Source organism: Dipodomys ordii, unplaced genomic scaffold (assembly GCF_000151885.1).
Source record: "Dipodomys ordii isolate 6190 unplaced genomic scaffold, Dord_2.0 Scaffold160, whole genome shotgun sequence".
Lineage (NCBI taxonomy): Eukaryota > Metazoa > Chordata > Mammalia > Rodentia > Heteromyidae > Dipodomys > Dipodomys ordii.
In genome coordinates this window covers 2,728,646-2,751,107 of record NW_012267376.1, presented here as the reverse complement: position 1 = coordinate 2,751,107, position 22,462 = coordinate 2,728,646, and the positions used below count along the sequence as shown (strand labels likewise).

The window sequence follows — 22,462 nt, the reverse complement described above, 5'->3', positions numbered from 1 at the left end:
CATTCACCATTAAGAATGATAGCTGGCCGGGCACCAGCGGCTCACACCTGTAATCCTAACTACTCAGGAGGCTGGGATCTGAGGATCACAGTTCAAAAGCCGGCCCTGGCAGGAAAGTCTGGAAGACTCTTATCTCCAATTAAGTGGTGCTGTGGCTCAAGTGGTAGAGCACTTGCCTTGAGCTGAAGAGCTCAGGGACAGCACCCAGGCCCAGAGTTCAAGCTCTATAACCAAAAAAAAAAAAAAAAGAAAGAAAGAAAGAAAATGATAGTTGGGTACTGGTGGGCCTAATTCTACTCTAATGACCTAATTATACTCATGAGGCTGAGATGTGAGGATCACAGTTCAAAGTTAGCCCAGAAAAACAAATCAAAGACTCTCCAAATAACAGGCAAAAAGCCAGAAGTAGAGGTGTGGCTCAAGTGGTAGAACACCAGCCTTAAAAAAATAAAAACAGAATATGGCTACTTTAGTTATGGCCAAGATTGAGTGTGTGTTGTTTGTATTTATTTATTGGTACCAATACTAGGGCTTGAATTCATGGACTCAAATTCTTGCTTAGCTTTTCCCTTTAAGGGAAGAGCTCTACCACTTTAGCTATACCTTCATTTCTGCTTTTTTCTGGTTAACTGGAAATGAGTCTCATAGACTTTTCTGCCTGGACTGGGTTGGAACTGTGATCCTTCTATCTCAGCCTCCTGAGTTATAGAATTGCAGGTGTGAGCTAGTAGCTACTAGTGAAGCCAAGATTTGATCACCAGTGCTAACTTTAAATTTGGTCCTCTCCACAAATTATAGATTTCTATTGCTACCTTTACAAAATAAAGAGTTGAACACTACTAATATTTCTTCCTAGTAAAATTTAAATATTTGGGAATGAGGTAGCATTTCAACTAAGAAGGGCAACGGAGGGAATAGAGAAAGGAGAGAAAATATCCTGTGTGGTTTATCATTTTTATTCCATATGTACAGCCATTCCCATTCTTTACATATAGCATACATATTCTTCCACAGCAACATCCTTGTGATTATATAATGGACATGTGAATGTTCCATTAACTAGCTCAGTTAGAGTTCTAATATGAAACTTGAGTTTTAGCTGAGCAAGTGCATGATAAGTCATTCCAGGAAAGAAGGTACAAATGTCTGTGACCTTATTTGGCTTCCTAAAAAAAATTAGCTGTCCAAAATTAATGAATTAAAGATATAAAACTTTTAAGTATATTTGAATGCAAATTTCTAATACACAAGCAATAACTTTTATAAAACTAAAGCACTCGGCTGATTATTTCAAAGCTTTGCTTTAAGTCTATGAAGCACATCTCCTAAGAAAGGATATAAAATAAGAAATGCTTCATATTTTAAACTGTAGTTATGCTCACAGCATTGGCAAATTTTAAACTAGTAAATGTTATAATATTTTCTAGTAGGCATAGAAAACTTCAAGGCATAATATTTTAAATACAAACTATGTCATCATATTTTAATTTTTTTAAACAGGAAGAGTGTTTCTACAAAGATCATAGAACCAAACAATAGAAGAACAAAGCTGAGGCTTATTCTGTGAGTTTCTTCCTGTTCAGAATCTCAGAGGAGGCACCCACATGGTGATGAATCCTGGAGGTGCAGTTCCAGGATGGCGGGGAAGTGACCAGTCCTGAGAGGTCGCCAGGCTGCAGAGTGAAAGGTGCCAGAGATCGTGGTGGTGGCACCTCCTTCTAACCCCGCGTTCAGCACCCCAGAGAAATGGGAGGGAAACAACAACAACAACAGTGATTTCCCTAGCTGTGCCTCAGAGATAGTGTGTATGCTGTGAGATAGACGGTTCTGTAAGAGTCTATACTAATAAAATATAACAGGTGCCTTATAAATATAGCTTCGACCTAGTCACACCGTGGTGAGCTACTTAAAAAGGTGATCCTGACTGTGACATCTGGGTTTATTTGAGCTCTGCCGGAGTCGATTCAGATGGAGAAGCTCCTGGGCCTGCAATATCAAGTACATACAGGTAAGCATGACAATTTTAAATATGAAATTTTAACATTCATTTTAAATAGAAGAGTGAATGTATTTCTCACCTTTTGCCTGAGGGTTATTCCTGACATCTACACAGAAATCGAACATCCAATCCTACCTCTGAACACAAATCATGAATGGGAAAACATGTGCCCCAACTTTGACTTTGGAAGGTAAGGACAGAGCGCCCCCTTGTGGATGCTCACGCTTCCGCACGTCACTGTCCCAGGCTGGAAAAGTCTCAGCTGACACAGGGACCCAAAGGAGCTAAACAGTGAGAGCACCCCCACGAGGCCACTCAGGCTGTGACCTATCGCATCCTCCTCAGATGGAGACTGGACTCTGTGTGGCACTTGTCGTCCCCCCCCCCACTCCAAAATTCCTCCCCTTCACTAATGTGGACTTCCGAGAAGCGCAGACAATCCAGCTGAGCGCCAGTGGCTCATACCTCTAATCCTAGCTAGTCAGGAGGCTGAGATCTGAGCATCGTGACTGCAGACAGCCCAGGCAGCCAAATCTGAGAGAATCTTACCAGTAATTGACCAGTAAATGCTAGAAGTGTAGAGGGCAGGCTCAAGAGGCAAAGGGCCAGCGGTGCGTGAAAAAGCAGTGAGAGTGAGACCCTGAGTTCAAAACAAAGAAACCAATTAAGATGGGTTTGATGCCTCAGTCCTTTCACCCTAGCTAACTGAGAGGCAGAGCTGAGAAGATCATAGTTGGAGGCTAGCCTCAACAAAAAATTAGTGAAACCCCCATTTCAACCAATAAAAAGCTGGATGTAATGGTAAGAGCTTTTATTCCAGCTAAACAGGAAGCATAAATTGGAAGATGGAGGTCCAGGGTGGCCCAGGAACAAGCCCAAGACCCTTTTGGGAAAATAAACCACAAAGGACTAGCAGCATGGCAACCAAGGGCAAGGCCCTGTGTTCAAGCAACAGTACTACCCAAACGAAACAAAACCCACCAAAACCAAAAACTAGATCACCAACAGGATCCAGCTACTCCACAACTGAGTATCCCTCAAGGGAACTGGACATTAGTAGCTTTTGAGAGAAGTACGCTCTGTGTTTGCTGCAGCATCATTCACAGTAGACAAACCATGGAATCCACTCAAGTTTCAATCCACAGATAAACAGAGAAAATGGAGTGAGCATTCCTACAGTGTAATACTACTCAGCCATGGACAGAAGGCAATTTTGTGAAAGCATGGATGAACCTGAAAGGCATCAGGTGAAGTGAAATAAACCAGTCTGAGAAGGGCAAATCCTTCAGGACCTCACTCATATGTGGGATCAGAAAAAGCCAAACAAGCAGCAGAGAGTAGCAGGGGCTGGGATTAACGGACAGAGAAGAGAGAGATGTTGGTCCTTCCTTTCCAGGAAGGATGAGTTCGAGTCACTGAGGTCCAGCAGGGTGACTACAGTGAGTGACAGGACACTGCACACTTCCCTAGCATGGGTGGCAGGGCTGGGGAAAGGCCCTCTCGCCCTGCCCAGATCTCAGGAGGAAGGACCACATCCATTGGTTCTCTTTGTGTACTCAAGACTCTTTAAACATCCATGTGGGTCGGTTTCTCTACAAATACTCACTTGGAGGAGAAGACTCTGAAATAAAGAATAAAGAACAGTGATTTTTCAGTTTAATTTAAAAAGATTAAATACTCACAGAATACAAACTTACTAAAAGTAGTAAAAACTAAGCCTGCAATACTTAAAACAAAAGAAGTCATAAAGCACTTTGAACTTTGTAAAGTTCCAAAGGGCACTTCGCTAATGTTGTTCTAGGTTATTTGTTTTGTGCCAATACTGGGGCTTGAATTCAGGGCCTGGGAACAATCCCTTGGCTTTTTCACTCAAGGCGGGCACTCTACCATTTCAGCCAAAGCTCCACTTCTGTGTGTGTGTGTGTGTGTGTGTGTGTGTGTGTGTGTGTATGGGGGGTGGGCGGAGAAAGTAAGACCTTTGAATTGCAGTCCTCAGATCTCAGCCTCCTGAGTACTAAGATTAGAGGTGGCATGTGTCACCAGTTCTAGCTGGGTTTGTTGTTGTTGTTTTTGAGTTGGGGTTTCACTACAGCAGCCCAAAGAGCTGCTTTGAATTTTAGATTCTCCTACCTCAGCTTCCTGAAGGCTGAGATTACAGGTGTGCACCTGGCTAAAAGGGCAGGGTATAATTGGTAGGTTCTATTCAAACAAAACAGCAAGCAGCTAGATTGTGAGCAGAGAGATCTACTCACAAAAAAGGAAACACGAAACAAAAATTCTCATCAAAGAAATGAAGCCCCATGAGAAAAATAAGTTGCCTAGAAATTAATAAAGCCGTGGAAACTGAACACTAAATATATGCATAAATGAAACACACACATGTATCTATACTCCCAGCTACCCAGGAGGCAGAGAGCCAGAGGATGGTTTCAGGCCAACAAGCCAGGCCTGGTGGCGGTGATCCCAAATACAGGGAGGCATAGCTAGGAGGATTGAGAGTTCAGGCAGCCTTGTATAAAAAGTCAAGATTCTGTCTGAAAACTAAGTAAAGCACAAAGGACTGGGGTGTGACTCAAGTCGTAAAGCACCTGTCTGTGAGTGCAAGGTCCTGAGTTCAAACTCTAGTAACTCTCCTCCCCACTCAAGAAACATGCATCATTTGGGGACTGTTAAAAATAAAAATGAGTCAGGCGCTGGTGGCTCACACCTATAATCCCAGCTACTCAGGAGGATTGCAGTTTGAAGCCAGCTTGGGTAGGAAAGTCCATGAAACTCTTATCTCCAAGTTAGCACCAAGAAAAGCCAGAAGTAGAGCTGTGGCTCAAGTGACCCAGCATTAGCCTTGAACTAAAGAAGCTTAGGGACTGCACCCATGCCCTGAGTTCAAGCCCCAGGACTGGCACAAATAAATAAATACCAATGTGTTATCCTATCTAATTACAGAGAAAATTATAATGGAACATAGTCAAAGCTTTAGAAATGCTGATACTCAAGCAATTTTAAGTTTGAATGCAGCCTTCATGGGAAGAGAGAAATCTGTGCAGAAGACTAAAACTGATATTATTGGGCACATTCTTTGTACTAAATGAAGTATCAAGATTTTTGACAAATGAAAATGTGAAGTCTAAGAAGTCGCTTTCTAATAAAGATGAAACAGCAAAATGGGCATGATTCTCATTTCCATGGGTAGCCTTAATAGTCCTGGGGATGTCTATAATTTCTAGCTTCATGAGCTACATCATGACATAGGAAATCCATCTGCTGACATCACTGTTGTCGGAGCCCTGCATTAAGGGAGGCTCCGTGCGGGGTGCTCCTCACCTTGAGCTTTCTCAGAGCCTTCAGGAGCCTCTGCGTCTGGTGTTGCCTCTGCATCCTTGGGCCCTTGGGAGTCCCGTGTGGACTGAGAGGACGACGTCCTGGATGTCTTCGGGGTCTTTATGTCTGAGTCTGCCCTCTGTTGCTGTAACCACTCATCCTTATAGCCGTTGCTGATAAGCTTGGAGAAGTTTGTTGGTGAATTGGTTTTTTGACCAGGCCTCCAAAAGAGAAAAACAAATGGTAAACATTAAAAGAAAATCTGATGGCTGGGCACTGGTAGCTCACACCTGTATGCCAGCTAATCCAGAGGCTGAGATCTAGGAATTAGAGTCTCAAAGCCAACTAGGACAGAAAAAATCCTCTAGATTCTTTCTCTAATTAACCAGTAAAAAGCCAGAAGTGGAGGTGTGGCACACACACACTGAACAGTATTCAGGGAACATAGTAATAAGTTAGATGCACAGCTATGTCTTGCTCGTGTTCTTTCTCCCTCCCTCCTTCTCTCCCTCTATCTATCTACCCATCCATCCATCTATCATCTACTTAGCTATCCCTTGTCTGTCTTTTTTTTCTCCCTCTCATTCTGAGCCCAGTAATTATTATAACTGTTTTTCTCCCATGTGATGAGACGCTATTTGAAGGATCAGGCAACTCACGGTATTTATTCTCACACTAAACCAGAATTCTGGGAGTAAGGAGATAAAGGAGACCCTGGGGATTTCCTCTCTAGCAAGAAAATCAACAAGGGGCATCCAAGAGCTGCAGATGGGCTGGAGCCAGAGGGCTCCAGGCTGAGGCCCTGGGGACAGAGAACACCAGCCCGCAGCACAGGAGCACAGGACTGGGGGGACGTGGCCCAAAGGCGGACCTGCGCAGCACAGCCCGCGGACGCTGAGGGGAGAGCTGTGAGGACAGGCCCAGAACGGGCCTGGAGCCGGCGGCCAGGCCGGGCCGCGCTGGGCAGGGCAGGGCAGGGCAGGCCGGGCTGGGCTGCAGCAAGGCCGCGGGCAGGGCAGATGCAGGCGATGTCCCGCTGTGCTCAGGGAAGAGGGACAAACCCCACCCCTCCTGGCCTGCTGGTCAGGCAGCTGCTCACGCACATGGGAGGGAAGGAGAGCCGGCTTCCCGAGGATTCTTTGGAGCCCGTCGGGGTCCCCGCTTTGCTGGGGTGCTTTGCGTGGATGGCGGGCAGCTTCACCTGTGTGGAGAGACACAACGCAAACGCCCATCTCACCCACAGCACGTGCGGGACCGGACCTCTGCTGGGAACAGTCACACCAAACCAGGCCAGCACGAATCCCATTCCACGGAAAGCCTTGGCCAAAGGGGCGCCGGGTCCGGAGCAGCTGCTGGCCAGGCTCTGCGGATCACAGCTGAGATCCCAGCCACTCGGAGGCTGAGAGCTGAGGATCGAGGTGGAAGCCAGTCTGCGGAGACAACCTTACCTCCCATTAACCAGCAAAAAGCCAGACCTGGAGCTGTGCCTCAGTCACAGAATGCCAACCATGTGCAAACAAACAGAAACAACCGAGAGCATAAGGGCTTGAGTTCAAGCCCCTGCATCAGCACGTGCACGCACACCCACGCACGCACACGCACGCACACACGCACACGCACAAGCAGTTGCTATATCCAAATAGCCAATTATGAGAGGCAGACTGTACCTTGATCCACAATGAAATACAATCCACCAATACAAGGAGTAGAGTAGACACAGCTGGCTGTTTCTAAAATGCACTAGGAACAAAGGATATAAACTCTGATACCATGAATTGATGCTCTGGAAAAGCTACATGGAATGAAAGCAGCCAGGTGTCTTAGGAGCTGGGAGTTGGGAGGGGCTGGCCCCAAAGGAGCTGAAAAAATGGGGGGTGGGCTGATGGAATTCCTCTGTACCTCAGTGGTAGTTTCATAATGTATGCCTTGTTACAACTTGTAGAGCAGATGAGCTTTGCTGCACATAAATTATATCTTATTTAAAAAGAAAAAACCTTTCTATCTCCTTTTTTTTTTTGTCAGTTGTTGGGCTTGAACTCTGGGCCGGGGTGCTGCCCATCAGCTCTTCAGCTCAAGGCTAACCCTCTACCAATTGAGCCACAGCACCACTTCCGGTTTTTCTGGTGGTATATTGGAGATAAGAGTTTCATGGACTTTCCTGCCCAGGCTGGCTTTGAACCGCGATACTTATATCTCAACTTCCTGAGTAGCTAGGATTACAGGTGTGAGCCATCAATGCCCAGCTTCTATATCACTTTTATAATAACATTTTTTAAAAAACTAAAAAGAAAAAGAAAAACAGAAATAAATAGTAAGAGTCCGGCACCCATGGCTCACACCTGTAATCCAAGCTACTCAGAAAGCTGAATTCTAAGAATCAAAGTTCAAAGCCAACCCAGGCAGAAAAATTCTGTGTGACTCTTATCTCCAATTAACTAGCAAAGTATCAGCAGTAAAGTGTAGCTCACGAGGTAAAATGCCAGCCTTGAATAAAAAAGTTTAAGGGATAGTGCCCAGGGCCTGAGCTCAAGCCCTAGTACTATTATAAGAAATATTTTTAAAAAAAATCCCTTCCAAGATGGGAGGGCAGGGATGGTAGGGGAAACAAAGGAGGAGGCAACAATGCTTGATAAGAAATGTACTCATGGGCTGGGAAGGTGGCTCAGTGGTAGAGTGCTTGCCTTGTATGCATGAGGCCCTGGGTTCGATTCCTCAGCACCACATAAGCAAAAAAGAAAAAAAAGCCGGAAGTGGTGCTGTGGCTCAAGTGGTAGAGCCTAGCCTTGAGCTGAAGAGCTGAGGGACAGCGCCCAGGCCCAGAGTTCAGGCCCCATGACCGGACCCAAAAAAAAAAAAAAAAAGAAATGTACTCATTACCTCGCTCATGTAATTGTAACCCCTCTGGTACAGTATTTTCACAATAAAAAAATTTTAAAAATCGCTTCCAATGCCCAGTCAGCCAGCAAGTAAGCAAGAACCCCAGGAATGCTGGTAACCACAGTGAGGAGCACATCTGCCCTAAGGACAGGCTGGTGTACAGCACACCCCAAAGACAGCCTGGGTGAGGCGAGGGACGTGCTGATTCCCACCCCTCCCTCAGCGGCAGCAGCACGGGGAGGCAGCAGCTGGCTAGGTCCATGATTTCATTCTCCTTTAAGGCTCTTACTATCTAGGCCAAGATGTCTTGCAAGACCCAGGAAGGAAATACAAGAACTGCTGTAATTGAACACACTCCACATCGCCCAACACTGTGTGCCTTCTGCTGGACATAATCAGCGTGGGTGTCTCCAAGTCGGTCATCTATCTCCGTGATATGGGTGGACAGGCTGGCTCTGAGCATTTGTGCTGTTTGCCTTAAATGGCTACACTAAATCGGTCATTCATTTGGTTTGGTGGTGATATAGCATTTAACACTTTTGCATGTCTCTAGCTTTGCGCAGTAATGGGAGTTAGCATCTAAAAACCCCATTTATTGCCTGAGCCCTTACACTAAGAAATAGGCCTGGGCCTTAGAGAGTCCATTTACAATGTTCATGCAAGTGACCCAAAGCCCAAGTCACCACTTGACATCAGGACAGCTTGACAAACAAACAAATGGCCTGTTCCAGCCAAGAGATGCTGACTCTGGCCCTCACCCCAACACTCAGTCGACTGAGGGGTTTCTCTCTACACCAGGACACAGGGGTGCCAGGCATGGGAGCCAGGAGTGGCACATACACGCCGTCTCTTCACTATTCACGCAGACAATGGTGTTCATTCTTATTCTCCATACCAAAAGCACCATTGCTATTTTTTAATACACATGTCATCACTTCGCTCACAGATCCAGCTGGCTGAAGGACTGCATCTAATTTCAGACCTTGCTACACCCAGTTGTGGGCCCTCAAAGTCCTGGGAGACTCTAAGAGGAAGCCAAGAACTTCTAATCAAGAGGTCGCAACCCATCTACCAGTCAGGGTGTTCTTGAGGTTCCCCTTGGAGAGACAAATGTTCCCTGGGACTGTGTCCTATTTCCAGAGAGATTTAATTTAACTATAAATAAAACATGTAAAGATAATGAATACAAAGCCTGGCACTGGCTTTGTATCCTAGCTACTCAGGAGACAGAGACCTGAGGATCACCATTTGAAGCCAGCCTGAACAGAAAAATCAGTGAGATTCTTGTTTCCAATTAACTAGCAAAAAGCCAGAACTGGAGCTGTGGCTAAAGTGGTAGAAAATCAGCCTTGAGTAAAGCTGAATTCAAGCCTAGTATGGGCACAAAAAGAGAAAGGTAATAAATACATATTAAATTCCCTTCCTATAATGCTAGGTGACATGTGTTATACGTTTCCTCTAGGTACGTATTCACTAGTTAAAAACCACTTTAAAAATGCAGAAATAAGCCAGACACTAGTGGCTCATACCTGTAATTCTAGCTACTCAGGAGGCTGAGATCTGAAGATTACAGTTTGAAGCCAGCCCAGGTAGGAAAGTCTGTGAGACTCTTATCTCCAACTAACTACTTAAAAAAGCTGGAAGTGGCGCTGTGTGGCTCAAGTAATGGAGCATTAGCCTTGAGCACAAACAGGCTTAGCGACAGTTCCCAGGGCTTGAGCTCAAGTCCCAAGTCCCCAGACCGACCAAAAAAAAAAAAAGCAAAAGTAGCCAGGTACCAGTGGCTCAGATATATAATCCAAGCCACTCAGGATAGTTCAAAGCCAGCCTGGTCAGAAAAGTCCTTATAGACTCTTATCTACAAATAACCACTCAAAAACAGGAAATGAAGCTGTGGCTCAAAGTAGTAGAGTGCTAGTCACAAAATTGCTCAGGAGCAGCGCCTAGGCCCTGATTTCAACCCCCATGACTGACCCCCCCCCAAAAAAAAAAAAAGTAAAAATACTGGATTGTTGGAGAACTAGATTCTGCTTATTGTATAATCTATAATTATCCAATAAAATATATTATAAGCAAAAAAACCAAAACTATGGTCTGCCCCATAAAACCAATGATTGGAAAAGAAAAATATAACTGGACTATGGCTACTCGCACTGTGGAGATCCACACTTAAAATGAGGACCATGTCAGCAGACACACCAGAAGCAGGAAACAGACACACATGCAATCACTCAGAGAGTCCCAGGAGGAAAGCAGCAGCAGGTGACATACATAGATGAGTTTCTGTCACCTTTTTTTTCTCCTCAAGTTCCTCGGCCTCTCTTTGCCAAACTGTTTTCATGTCGAAATCGAAGGGGCCTCTTCTGGATTCGTAGCTCCCGCTGGCCTGGTTGGGGTTGAATTCTTCATACACCATGTAATCTGGCATGGAGACCACAGGGGCTCTGCAGGAACAGCTGGGTCAGTTACACCTTGCTGGCCCCTTCTCCCTTGCCCTCCTTTCTCTTGGCTTCCCTGAAGACACAGGTGGGCCTTGCCTTTCCACTCTTGGGGAACAAATAGCTCAGCCCCTTTCCAGTGCCAGCTTGAAGAATTTCACTAAAATATTATCTACTACTTTGCCCCCTTCAATGAGCTAAAGGCTCTCCTAAATATGTACCACTATGATCCTCTCAGATAGCAATGGCCTGCTTGTTTTCTGTGACATGGCCATTTACAATATGGGTACTTGAACCTCCAACTGGTCTTTGGATCAGTGACAGAAAGGAGTCAACCCTAGAGTTGCTGGTCCCCTTTCTAGCAGGTTCTAATCCATTCTGCTTCTTTTTGTTTCTTTTCTAAACTTAGCACAAAGAATTTCATTTTTTTAAAGCAGGGGTTGGAGGCATGGCTCAGGTAGAACACTAGCCAATGGGCAAAAGCATCAGGTACCAAGTTCATGTCCCAGCCTTGGACCTAAAAACAAAGCAGGGGAAGAGTCTAATATTACATGTTTCAGGCATGCAATAAATTTTGTATATTCATTTTTTTTGTCAGTCATGAGGCTTGAACTCTGGGGCTTGGCACTGTCTCTGAGCTCTTCAGCTCAAGGCAAGTGCCCTACCACTTGAGCCACAGCACCACTTCCAGTTTTCTGGTGGTTAATTGGAGATAAGAGTCTCATGGACTTTCCTGCCCAGGCCGGCTTTGAACTGTGATCCTCAGATCTCAGCCTCCAGAGTAGCTAGGATTACAGGCATTAGCCACCAGCACCCAGTGTGTATATTGATTTTTTGTTAAAAATAAAAATGGGTCAGAGGCTTGGCTTAGTTGGTAGAATGCTAGCAATTGAATAAAAGCATCAGGTACAGAATCTGAGTCCCAGTCTTGGACCTAAGAAAAGATGGCAAAGGGAAGAGTCTAATATTACATGCCTCAGGCCTGTAATACATTTTGCATATTCATTTTCTTGTGAAAAATAAAAACAAGGGATTGGAGGCCTGGCTCAGTGGGTAGAATGCCAGCCAATGAGTGAAATCGTCAAGTACCAAGTTGAAGTGCTGGTATAGGACCTAAAAAAAGAAAAAGAAAAAAGAGAAACAAAAGCTGGGCATGGTGGCTAAGGCCTGCACTCTTAGCTACTTGACAGACTTAGAATGATTTATGGTGGTTTTATATTACAGGCAAAAAAAAGTCAGAAAGCTGCCTAAAATTAATTTTCATTTCCTTCTCAGTCCAGAAGAGGTGGGCTGGAGGATTGAGGCTGCCTAGTGACAAACAGGAATTCTTAGAAGCCTCAATCACATTGGTGAACAATGGCTTTGCATCGCCCTGCAATTATAGAAATTTAGTGTTGCTTGTATTTCTGGCACTACCTATGACTCTCATCTATAACAAGAAGAAAGCTTTGGGGCAGACTGCTATTTTATGGCAGGTACATGTGACCATGTCTACTTCCTGACCGGCAGCTTAGAGATCCACACAAGATGCTCCATGATTGCCCATCTCTGCTTTTCTGACAGCTTATGTTCCCCCACACTGCTGGTAAAATAGTACCTGGACTTTCATAACCACACTTGTCCTCAGTTAAAATTTAAATTTTAACTTGTGTTGGGTGCCAGCATGCCTCACACCTGTAATCCTAACTACTCAGGAGACTGAGACCTGAAGATCACAGTTCAAAGCCAACCCAAGAAGGGAAGTCTGTGAGATTCTTATCTCAAATTAACTACCAAAAAGCTGGAAGTGGTAGAGCATCAGCTTTGAGTGAAATTGCTTTGGAACAGCAGCGTCACAATTAATCTATTGAATTTCAGCTTGAGCTATTACCCCCAGATCCCTTACACACACAAAGCGTGGCTGCTTCAAGATACTTACTCGCGCTGCTGGGCGGTAGCAGGCTTGCTGTGGTGGATATACCAGTCTGGCAGGGAGTAGGACACAGGAGAACCTTTCCTGCTCCCAGGAACAAAGTGCGTCAGCAAATCTCGAAGAGAAAGGGACAGAGCTGTGTGTGATCCTGCTGTCCTGTGTGGTATCACTAGCCCTCACCAAGGGGAGCTGTGCCATCGCCCTGGGGTGGCCTCTGTGCTGAGCCACGACCGGAGCATCTCTGAGGCTGCCCTGCCTTGGCACAGGCAGACAACTGAGGATCCTGTTTGGCCTCAGGCAGGACACTGCTCATGCACCCCCCACCCCCACCCCTCCCTCTCTAGCATGGATCTGTATAGTACGTCTCAGCCATGGTCCCCACTGGCATGCAGTCTCCACAGACATAATTTCCCAGAGCCCATGCTTCCATTCTTCCAGTGCTTGCTGCTCCCCAACCCTTGGCCGCTCTCCCAGGCCAGTCTCCAAAGCTCACTGTCCTCCTTCTCCAGCTGCTTCCAGGAAAATCTGCCCTCTCCAGGCTCCCAGATGGTGAGTCCCCAGGAGGGATTTAATCATTTAATTTGGAGCCAACTTGCGAGGCATAGCACATGGGCTCCATCTCAGACTCAGGCCAGCTCCAGACACATGTGCCCAGCTTTCTGACTCTGCTCCCTCTCCTCCTGGCTATCGAAGGCAGCTGGCAGAGCTGGAGGCCTGGCTCAGTGGTAAAAGTGCCTGCTTTACAAGCACAAGACCCCGAGTTAAAAACCCCAGTACCATGGATATTTAATTTCCCATGTTGCAGCTTGAAAACCTTTTTCATAGTTTAATACTTTAAACTTAGAGAAAACTTAGAGGAATAAGATGACTTCTTCTATACCTTCCAACCAGACTCTCTCAGTGCTACTTCATTATACTTGATTTCTTTCTCTGTGTGCCTCTCATTATTGTTACTGTCATTATAGTACTTCACACTGTTGGGCCTGTTTTGCAGAAGGCCACACCTCCACCTCTGGGCTTTGGTGGATGTATTCAAGACAGTTCTCATGTCATCACATTGTGATGACCCAACTCGGAACATGGGCATTTTAGGTATTACCAAATTTGGCCAATTTTTCCACTAATTTTATTTTTTGACCAACAGCAGGGGGAAGTGCATCTTTTTTTTTTTTTTTTGTCGGGCCTGGGCGCTGTCCTTCAGCTCTTCAGCTCAAGGCGAGCGCTCGACCACTTGAGCTACAGCGCCACTTCCGGTTTTCTGGTGGTTTATTGGAGATAGGAGTCTCACAGTCTCTCCTGCCCAGGCTGGCAGATCTCAGCCTCCTGAGTAGCTAGGATTACAGGCATGAGCCACCAGCGCCCGGCTGGGAAGTGCATCTTAAAAAGAGATGTCTAGCCCTTGTCCCACCTGCTGCAAGCCTAATCAATCAAGAGGGTTGGTCTGGGTATTTACTTATTTTTGTGTCGCTACTGGCGCTTGAACTCAGGGCTCCCATTCTTGCTTAGCTTTCTTGCTTAAGGCTGCCACTTAACCTTTTGAGCTATACCTCCACTTCTGGCTTTTTGATGGTTAATTGGAAATAAGAGTTTTCCCAGGCTGGCTTTGAACTGTGATCTTCAGATCTCAGCATTCTGAGTATTTAGGATTACAGTCATAAGCCACCAACGCCCAGCTTGGTCTAGATTATTTAAAATTGAAACTATGGAAATCTTGTTCCCATCTTCCCTAGGATATTCTGAGAAATAGTGTCTAGATGTCATCCACCCCAAAGGTAGACTGTGTTGTCCCTTAGCCCTCTGAATGTCTATTGAACTCAGTATGCCTCCATCTTTAGTATGGTCAAATATTTAGTGAAAATAAATCTTGTATAAAAGTTGATTTTCATCAAAGATTGCACATATCCTAACATACTCATGAGCCTAAATTCCCAATGACCCTTGGCAAAGATTAGAGCTTTTTATAATAGATTCTTGGGAGGCTTGAAGTTTGAATTGAGGGCCTAAGCACTTTTGAGGCCGGTGCTCTACCATCTGAGCCACACCTCCAACTCCTAGAGCAAATTTTTACACAGATGAGATGAGGAACAATGTCCCATCCTTGCTTTCCATGATGGAGCATGCTAGGGGCTTACCAGGTCTGCCACCTTGCTTTGCAAGCTTCACGTATTCGGAGTCTGTTTCTTTTATCCAGTACCTCCGCATCCCAGGCAAGTGCCCATTTTGTGAGTCGCCCAATTTGCTGAGCCCTGGAATCTGAGATGCTGGTGGGGCATCCACGGCCTTCTCAGAGCGCTTCGCAGGCAGGTGGTAATACCAATCTAGATAGAAGTGAGGCCAGCTCACTGCCATGCTGGGCTGCAGGACAGCCATGCAGAGGAGGGTTCTCTGGTCCTTCCCCATCTGTCTGCTGTGGATATCACTGCACAAGCCACACAGCAACAGAGCCAGTTTTTCTATGTGCTGGTACTTGGGCTTGAACTCAGCGCCAGGGTGCTAACCCCTTAGCTTTTTCACTCAAGGAGGGTGGTGCCCCACCACTTGAGCCTCAGCTCCACTTCTGGTTTTTGCTGGCTAATGGGATTTACAATCTCAGGACTTTCAAACTGGTCCTTAGATCTCAGCCTCTTGAGTAGGTACGATTCCAGATGTGAGCCCCCGATGCCCAGCCACGGGATATGATTTGATAAACATACTACATTGAAACACTGAGATAAACCAGGTACTGGTGGCTCACACCTGTAATCCTAGCAACTCATGAAGCTGAGATCTGAGAATGATGGTTCAAGGCCAAGTAGGAAAGCTTGTGAGACTCTTGTTTGCAATTAACTACCCAAAAGCAGGAAGTGGAGCTGTGTCTCAAGTGGTAGAGCATTAGCCTTGAGCAAAAACGTTCAGGGATAGTGTTCATGCCCTGAGTTCAAGCATACTGGCATACACACAAGAAGGAGAAGGAAGAGAAGGAGGAGGAAGAGGAAGAGGAAAGAGGAGGAGGAGGAGAAAAGAAAGAAAGAAAGAAAGGGAAAGAAAAAGGAAGGAAAGAAAAAGAAGAGGAAGAGGAGGAGGAGGAAGGGGAGAAGGGGGAGGGGAAGGAAGAGGAAGAAGAAGAGGGAGGGGAAGGAGAAGTAGAAGTCCACTGAGATATAAACTGTGTTACAGAAACAACAACCTGATTGAACATGTTTACCCATTTTATTAGAGCAGCAGAAAGCAGGTCAGGGTGAGGCCAAGATGCCCCACCTATTGAAGAGCAATACTGAGAAGCCACCGGCCAGGCCACCTCCCATGCTGCCTAGTGCCCACACCAGCCTCTGGCAGTGGCTCTACTAAAAACTGTACAAGCCACAGGTGAAAGGTGTCAGGGTCTGGTGTTCACTGAAGAGAGCAAGGAGGGAAGGATGAGCTACTTACTTGCCCAGACTCATCACAGGTTAGGGATAGCATTTTAAAGATCCCTAAGAACTGTTTAGTAGGAAAGATAGAGTTGAAGCATGATGATTATAAATGGTAGGATTTTTCTCATCAAGAAGAAACTGGGTGCAGTAGCTCAGGGGAAACAGAAAGGAGAAGGAAATGGAGGAGAGCTTGTCCTCTGACCTCCATGGTGACATGGGCCCCATGCAGGAAAAAAGAGGAGCTGAGCATGGGCCCAGTGGGGTAAGGAGGCTCTCCAAGCCTTGAGGGGAAGGTGCCTCGGATAGATGTTGCCACCCAGCTGAGGACCAGCCACGAGACTCCCTGGAGGGATTTAGTCACAGGCTGGGGAGCTCATATCAAGAGCTAGAGGAAGCTTGGTGCTGGTGGCCTGTGATTCTAGCTGCTCAGGAGGCTGAGATCTAGGGATTGTGGTTCAAAGCCAGCCCAGGCAGGGAAGTCTATGAGACTCTTATCTCCAGTTAACCACCAGGAAACTGGACGTGGATCTGTGGCTAAAGTAGTAGAGTGCTAGCCTTGAGCAAAAGTACACATGGACAGCACCCAGGCCCTACAAAAAAGAACTAGATGGGTTAGCAAAAATCCCAAAGGCCTAGAGTTATTAGTACTTATTTATGACCCCACAGAGAGAAGAGATGTGGGGCGTTCAGGCTGTGGGTGCTTCCGATAATTCCTTCCACCTGAAATGAATTAGGCAGATGCTCAAAATAAGAGCCCACAAACTATTTTACAGCTGATTGAACACAAAATCTAGGAAAAGCAAAATAAAAAGGTATAACTCATGTGACATACTCACTGGATGTATTGAATAGCATCTATCAGCATGTACTGACATAGATTTAGAAAACTCACAATCAGACACAATGCCTGGTGTGTGGTAGATGCAATGGCAATTTTATGTGTTCATTCGGCTGGAGCACTGTACCTACATAACAGACATCATTCTAGATGCATTTGTGAAGGTAATTTTGAGATGAGATTCATACTTAAGTCAGTGGACTTTGAGCAAAGCAGATGGCCCTCCAAAATAGGGATGAGCCTAAATTTAACAGTTGAAGGTCTAATTAAAAAGAATGAGATCCCCCAAGGGAGAGTGAATTCTGCCTGCAGATGGACTTCAAATCTGAAATGCAACTTACTGCCTCCCCTGGTCTCCAGCTCACCACAGATTTCATATTTGTTATTCCCTACCCATGAAAACCAAGTCTTTAAAATAAATCTCTGGGCTGGGTAGGTGGCTCAGTGGTAGAGCACTTGCTTTCCATGCATGAGGCCTTGGGTTCGATTCCCCAGCACCACATAAGCAAAAAGGAAAAAAGCCGGAAGTGGCACGGTGGCTCAAGTGGTAGAGCACTAGCCTTGAGCTGAAGAGCTGAGGGACAGCACCCAGGCCCAGAGTTCAGGCCGCACGACCGGACCCAAAAAACCCCCAAAACAAACAAACAAACAAAAAAATAAATCTCTCTGTGTGTGTGTGTGTGTACACGTGTGCTAAATGTGCTGGCTGACCAGGATTCTTCAGAAGCAAAATATACCAATTAACCATAGTACACAAACCAAGTCATCCTGTGAATCTTTCTGAAAGTTTAGACATTGACTTTATACTTGGAATCACAACTGCATGAAAATGAGTGGTATTTAACCTGGAAAATCTTTTAAATAACTGAAGGATACTAACCAGCTAAATCGGCTCGAAGAAGAAGAAGAAGAGGAAGAGGAAGAGGAAGAGGAAGAGGAAGAAGAAGAAGAAGAAGAAGAAGAAGAAGAAGAAGAAGAAGAAGAAGAAGAAGAAGAAGAAGAAGAGGAAGAGGAAGAGGAAGAAGAAGAAGAAGAGAATGAAAAAAGTTTAGAAAATGGCACAAAGATCAGAGAAAATCAATTTAAGGATTAGGAATCAGAGTTTAACAGCTCAAATATTCCTCCTTTAGAAGAAGGGCATTCAGTTTGTACTTTATTTTTCCTCTCTCTGTTTTGCTTACTAATTAATCCACAGAGAACAGTGTGTCTCCTATCCTCTCATTACTGGAAGATTTGGACAGGCATTGAATTCTAATCCATCTCTAAATGTATGCAGAGGAGGAGAGCTCAGAAAGCGAGGGCTCAAGTTAGAAAGAACCAACTCTCACAACCTAACAAAGAGACAGACAGAGAGACAGAGACAAAGACAGAGATCAAGAGACAGAGAGACAAACAGAGAGAAAGTTAAAGGGATCTTTTAGCTTTTATCACATTTGTATAACATTAGATCATTTACTGTCTGATTGCTTTTCTTTCTATGACTTTCCCTTCATACTCATAAGCTGTATAGTAGCTTATTTTCCTCTGTGTGTGTGTGTGTGTGTGTGCGCGCGCGCGTGCGTGCGCGCGCGAGCGTACGCCAGTGCTAGAGCCTGAACTAGGGCCTAGGTGCTGTCCTTCAGCATTTTTTGCTCAGGGTTAGCACTCTACCATTTCAACCACACCTCTACTTCCAGCTCTTTGCTGATTAATTGGAGATAAGTGTCTTACAGACTTGTCTGTGATCCTCAGATCTCAGCCTCCTGTGTAGCTAGAATTACAAATGTAAATCACCAGTGCCTGGCTTCCCTTATTTGATCATTGAAGAAATACAGACTATTGAGAAAGAGAGTCAAACTTACGATCACCTTGCTCTTCTGGTGCCCACAGGGGACCAGGCTGCTTTATCTAGTCTGTGAAGCCTCAAACACTAAGTTATTTGCTTGGTGTATAATATATGCTGCAGTTTCCTGGTCAAAAAATGGGGTGGTAATCCCTGAGAGATGTCTAGTGAGGTTCAATGTACAAGTGTATATAAAGTCCTGGGAGCAGTGCCTGGCACGTGTTAGTATCTATTAGTGGTGTTCATATAGATGAGACCTCGACCTAAGGCATCAAGAAATCACAAACACCTGGCACCGCTGGCTCACACCTGTAATCCTAGGTAGGTACTCAGTACACTGAGATCTGAAGACTGAGGTTTGAAACTAGCCAGGGCAAGAGAGTCACTGAAATTCTTATTTCAAATTAATTACTAAAAAATCTGGAAACAGAGCTGTGTCTCAAGTGGTAGCATACTAGCTTTGAGCACAAAAGCTTAAGGACAGATGTGGAGTTTGAGCCCCAGGACTGGCACAAAAAAAGAGAGCAAGAGAGAGTGGGGGAACAAATTCCATGAAGCTGTGCACAGTGGCTCATGCCTGAAATCCTAGCTACTGAGTTCTAAAGATCCCTGTTGGAAGCCAGCATGGGCAGACAGAACTGGAAGTGGAGGAGTGGCTCAAATGGTAGAGCACCAGTCTTTAGCAAACATGCTCAGCAAGAAGAGGCCCTGAGTTCAAGCCCCATTATTGAGAGAGACAGAGACAGAGATCTAGATCGATCACAGGAAGACAGGAAGGCTCCAAAAGCCAAAGCAGGAGATATGAACAGGTCAGACCTGATGAACAATGCACCACCCCCAACTGGGTTTCCAGCACAGCCATGGCACCACCAACATTGGTCACAGTCAGAGCCCTGACTGTGCAGTTAAGTATGGAAGGGTCGCATTTTGTTTTCCTTCTGAACAGACTGTGCAGATGTGGTTGGCTCAACTGACCCCTCTCAGCTTAGCCCTCTTCTCTACTGTCTGTCTCCAAACCTTCTGACTATGCAGAGTAAAAACAAAACCAACAAATAAAAAATGAAAGACAGCATATGGAGGCTTCTTCCTTTCTCTCTCAGCTTCAAACTGTGTACCTAAGAAGCTCTGGACTTCCACCGGATTCGCCTTTCTTGTATCTAGCAGTTTGAAGCAAGAAACATTTAATTTGGTTGAGTCCTAAATTAGAAGCAAAAGCTAGGGAGTCAATGGGGTTGTGCAGCTGAGAAAGCTCCTTAATCAACATTCAGGAAAACAGCATGAGCGTTACACTGGGTTAATTTACGACCCAAACATTTCCAAAAGGTTCTTATCCATAGCACCGCACCAAAAAAAAAAAAAAAACAACGGGGTGGGGGGAGGCCGCTCCGATCGCTCCAACAACCCCCAATCCACACTCCACACTCACCGCAGGGAGCGTAGCGGTGAGTGGTGCTCTGCACTTCCTTGCTGGTATTCCTCATGGCCTGGCGCTGGGAGCACTTCCAGAGGAGCCCGGGGTTCTGGGGTTAGCTGGGCTCTGCCGGCCCCACCCGCTGGTAGCTGCAGCCAAAGAAGCGAAGTCCACGCCCCCTCCCCGTCTTCCGGCCTCCACCTGACACACCTGCGCACGCCTCCGGATCGGCGAGCAATGCACCTACACGTAGGGCACGCTGGAGGCAGAGCAGGGGCGATCAGGCCGGGGGCACAGCGGGCAGGGGGCACGGGGCACGGGGCTCAGAGGGCAGGGGGCTCAGAGGGCAGGGGGCACAGCGGGCAGGGGGCACAGCGGGCAGGGGGCACGGGGCACGGGGCTCAGAGGGCAGGGGGCTCAGAGGGCAGGGGGCACAGCGGGCAGGGGGCACGGGGCACGGGGCTCAGAGGGCAGGGGGCTCAGAGGGCAGGGGGCTCAGAGGGCAGGGGGCACAGCGGGCAGGGGGCACGGGGCACGGGGCTCAGAGGGCAGGGGCGATCAGGCCGGGGGCACAGCGGGCAGGGGGCACGGAGCACGGGGCTCAGAGGGCACGGGGCTCAGAGGGCAGGGGGCTCAGAGGGCAGGGGGCACAGCGGGCAGGGGGCACGGGGCACGGGGCCCGGGGGCACGGGGCTCAGAGGGCAGGGGGTTAAGAGGGCAGGGGGTTCAGGGGCACAGGGGCACGGGGCACAGAGGGCACGGGGCAGAGCGGGCACGGGGCAGAGCGGGCACAGGGGCTCAGAGGGCAGGGTTTCAGGGGCGCGGGGCACCGCGGGCGCGGGGCATAGGGGCACGGGGCTCAGAGGGCAGGGGTTTCAGGGGCACGGGGCACAGCGGGCACGGGGCTCAGAGGGCACGGGGCAGAGCGGGCACGGGGTCAGAGGGCAGGGGGCACAGCGGGCACGGGACACAACGGGCAGGAGGCACAGCGGACACGGGACAGCCGGACACGCAGTTTGCTGGGTCCCATGCATGCCGGGCACACGGTAGGGGCGCGTCGCGACGGGTAACCAGCCGGGGCCACGCACGCAGGGTAGACCGCCGGTGTACCAAGGTCCAGCTTGAGGTCTCCAACGATTCAGGGCAGTGCCAGGGTTCACCTTCTCGCCGAGGTTCCCGGACGTGCGATCTGTGTGCCACCTGCAGCTGGAGTTTGTCCCGGGCGGGCGGCGGGGGCCAACCCCAAACTCCCAACGCAACGCGGAACCTGCACAGCACGCGTCTCCAGGGCAACGGCCGAGGGGCCGGCCGGCGGGCGCGGCGGGAGTTCTGCAAGCCAATAGGGACAGCAGCAAGCGTGGCAGTAAGCCAATCAGAGCCGGGCATAGCGCGCAACCGCAATCTGCCAACTGCCGGGAGCCGCGGCGGAGCACCTTTGGTGCTGGGGGCGTGGCGAGACCTGATGGGGCGGGGACACGGACCGGCTGACCTAGGGGGCGGACTTAGGGGGCGGGACCAGATCCGGGCGCTGGAGGTGCGGCCAGGGCTGGCGCTTGCGGCTCCTGCCGTTCCCCCCATGTAAACGAGTTACTTCTGTAAAGCTCTCCGAAAAAACCTGGAGCGTCTACCACCATGTTTTCCGGGAAACAGTCTCACCTAACAAAGAACATTAGTAACTGAAAATATTATGAGTCACACTTCACAAAAATGGAGATTACCTGCATGTGCTTGAGAGGGCCAATAAGAGCTTTGACCCAATTCCGTGGGAGACACTTTTGTTACCTAGAAGTTTCATATGAACCTGTCTCAATAGTGGGCATCATTACTCATTACTTGTACTAATTACTTGTGAGAGTGAGGGATAAATGATTAGAGCATCAAAGAAACACAAGACCTTGACTTCAATCCTTGTGTGTTTGTGTGTTTGTAGCACCAAGACATTAATTCATTTCCAACAACTGAGATAACCCTGAGTAGCCTTAATTTTTTTTTGCTAAAATTTTTATTTTTTAATCAAGACATTTTAGCCAGGCATCAGTGATGTACACTTTTAATACTAGCTACTGAGGAGATTCAAAGCCAGTCCAGACATACAAGACTATGAGACCCTTATCTCCAATTAAGCAGAAAACAAAAACAAAAATACAGAGATGGTATGGCTCACATTATAAAGGTTCTGCTGTGAGCTCAAGACCCAGTACCAGGACAATAAAAATGACTTTTTTGGCTTACATGGATATTTGACCAGGTAAGCAATACAAAGTGCTGTTTCGGTTATGCAAGTATCACCTTGGAAATCAAGTGAAAGATAATATCAATGTGCAACAAGGATGAACACTGTATTTTATCTAGCTGTAATATAATATGGCGAGGAATTCCAAGGATCTTCAGCTGGCTCAGTCAGGTAGGTCATCAGCACTTCATACAGCACCTCTGGAGAGCGAGACAATCCATC

The 22,462-nt window shown here is 47.1% G+C and overlaps 1 protein-coding gene across 1 annotated transcript; it reads right to left on the bottom strand.

Annotated features, from left to right (window-relative positions):
- Positions 1-940: 940 nt before the first annotated feature.
- On the bottom strand, positions 941-21,220 carry LOC105998309 (chromosome unknown open reading frame, human C7orf57). The gene is made up of 9 exons (XM_013032995.1): positions 21,118-21,220; positions 20,023-20,266; positions 14,677-14,862; positions 12,551-12,659; positions 10,485-10,638; positions 6,421-6,518; positions 5,321-5,538; positions 3,606-3,620; positions 941-1,986 (listed from the first exon to the last, which is right to left on the bottom strand). Exons 2-9 carry the CDS (start codon positions 20,075-20,077, stop codon positions 1,940-1,942), a joined length of 882 nt encoding a protein of 293 aa, XP_012888449.1. The 5' UTR covers positions 20,078-20,266; positions 21,118-21,220; the 3' UTR covers positions 941-1,939.
- Between the last annotated feature and the right edge of the window lie 1,242 nt (positions 21,221-22,462).

Coding starts and splice junctions, on each gene's coding strand:
- LOC105998309 (XM_013032995.1), bottom strand. CDS start 20,077: ATGAGGAATACCAGCAAGGAAGTGCAGAGCACCACTCACCGCTACGCT. Junction 14,863..20,022: donor TCACCGCTACGCTCCCTGCG/GTGAGTGTGGAG, acceptor ACTTCTATCTAG/ATTGGTATTACCACCTGCCT. Junction 5,539..6,420: donor CGGCTCTCCTTCCCTCCCAT/GTGCGTGAGCAG, acceptor TCTCTTTTGGAG/GCCTGGTCAAAAAACCAATT.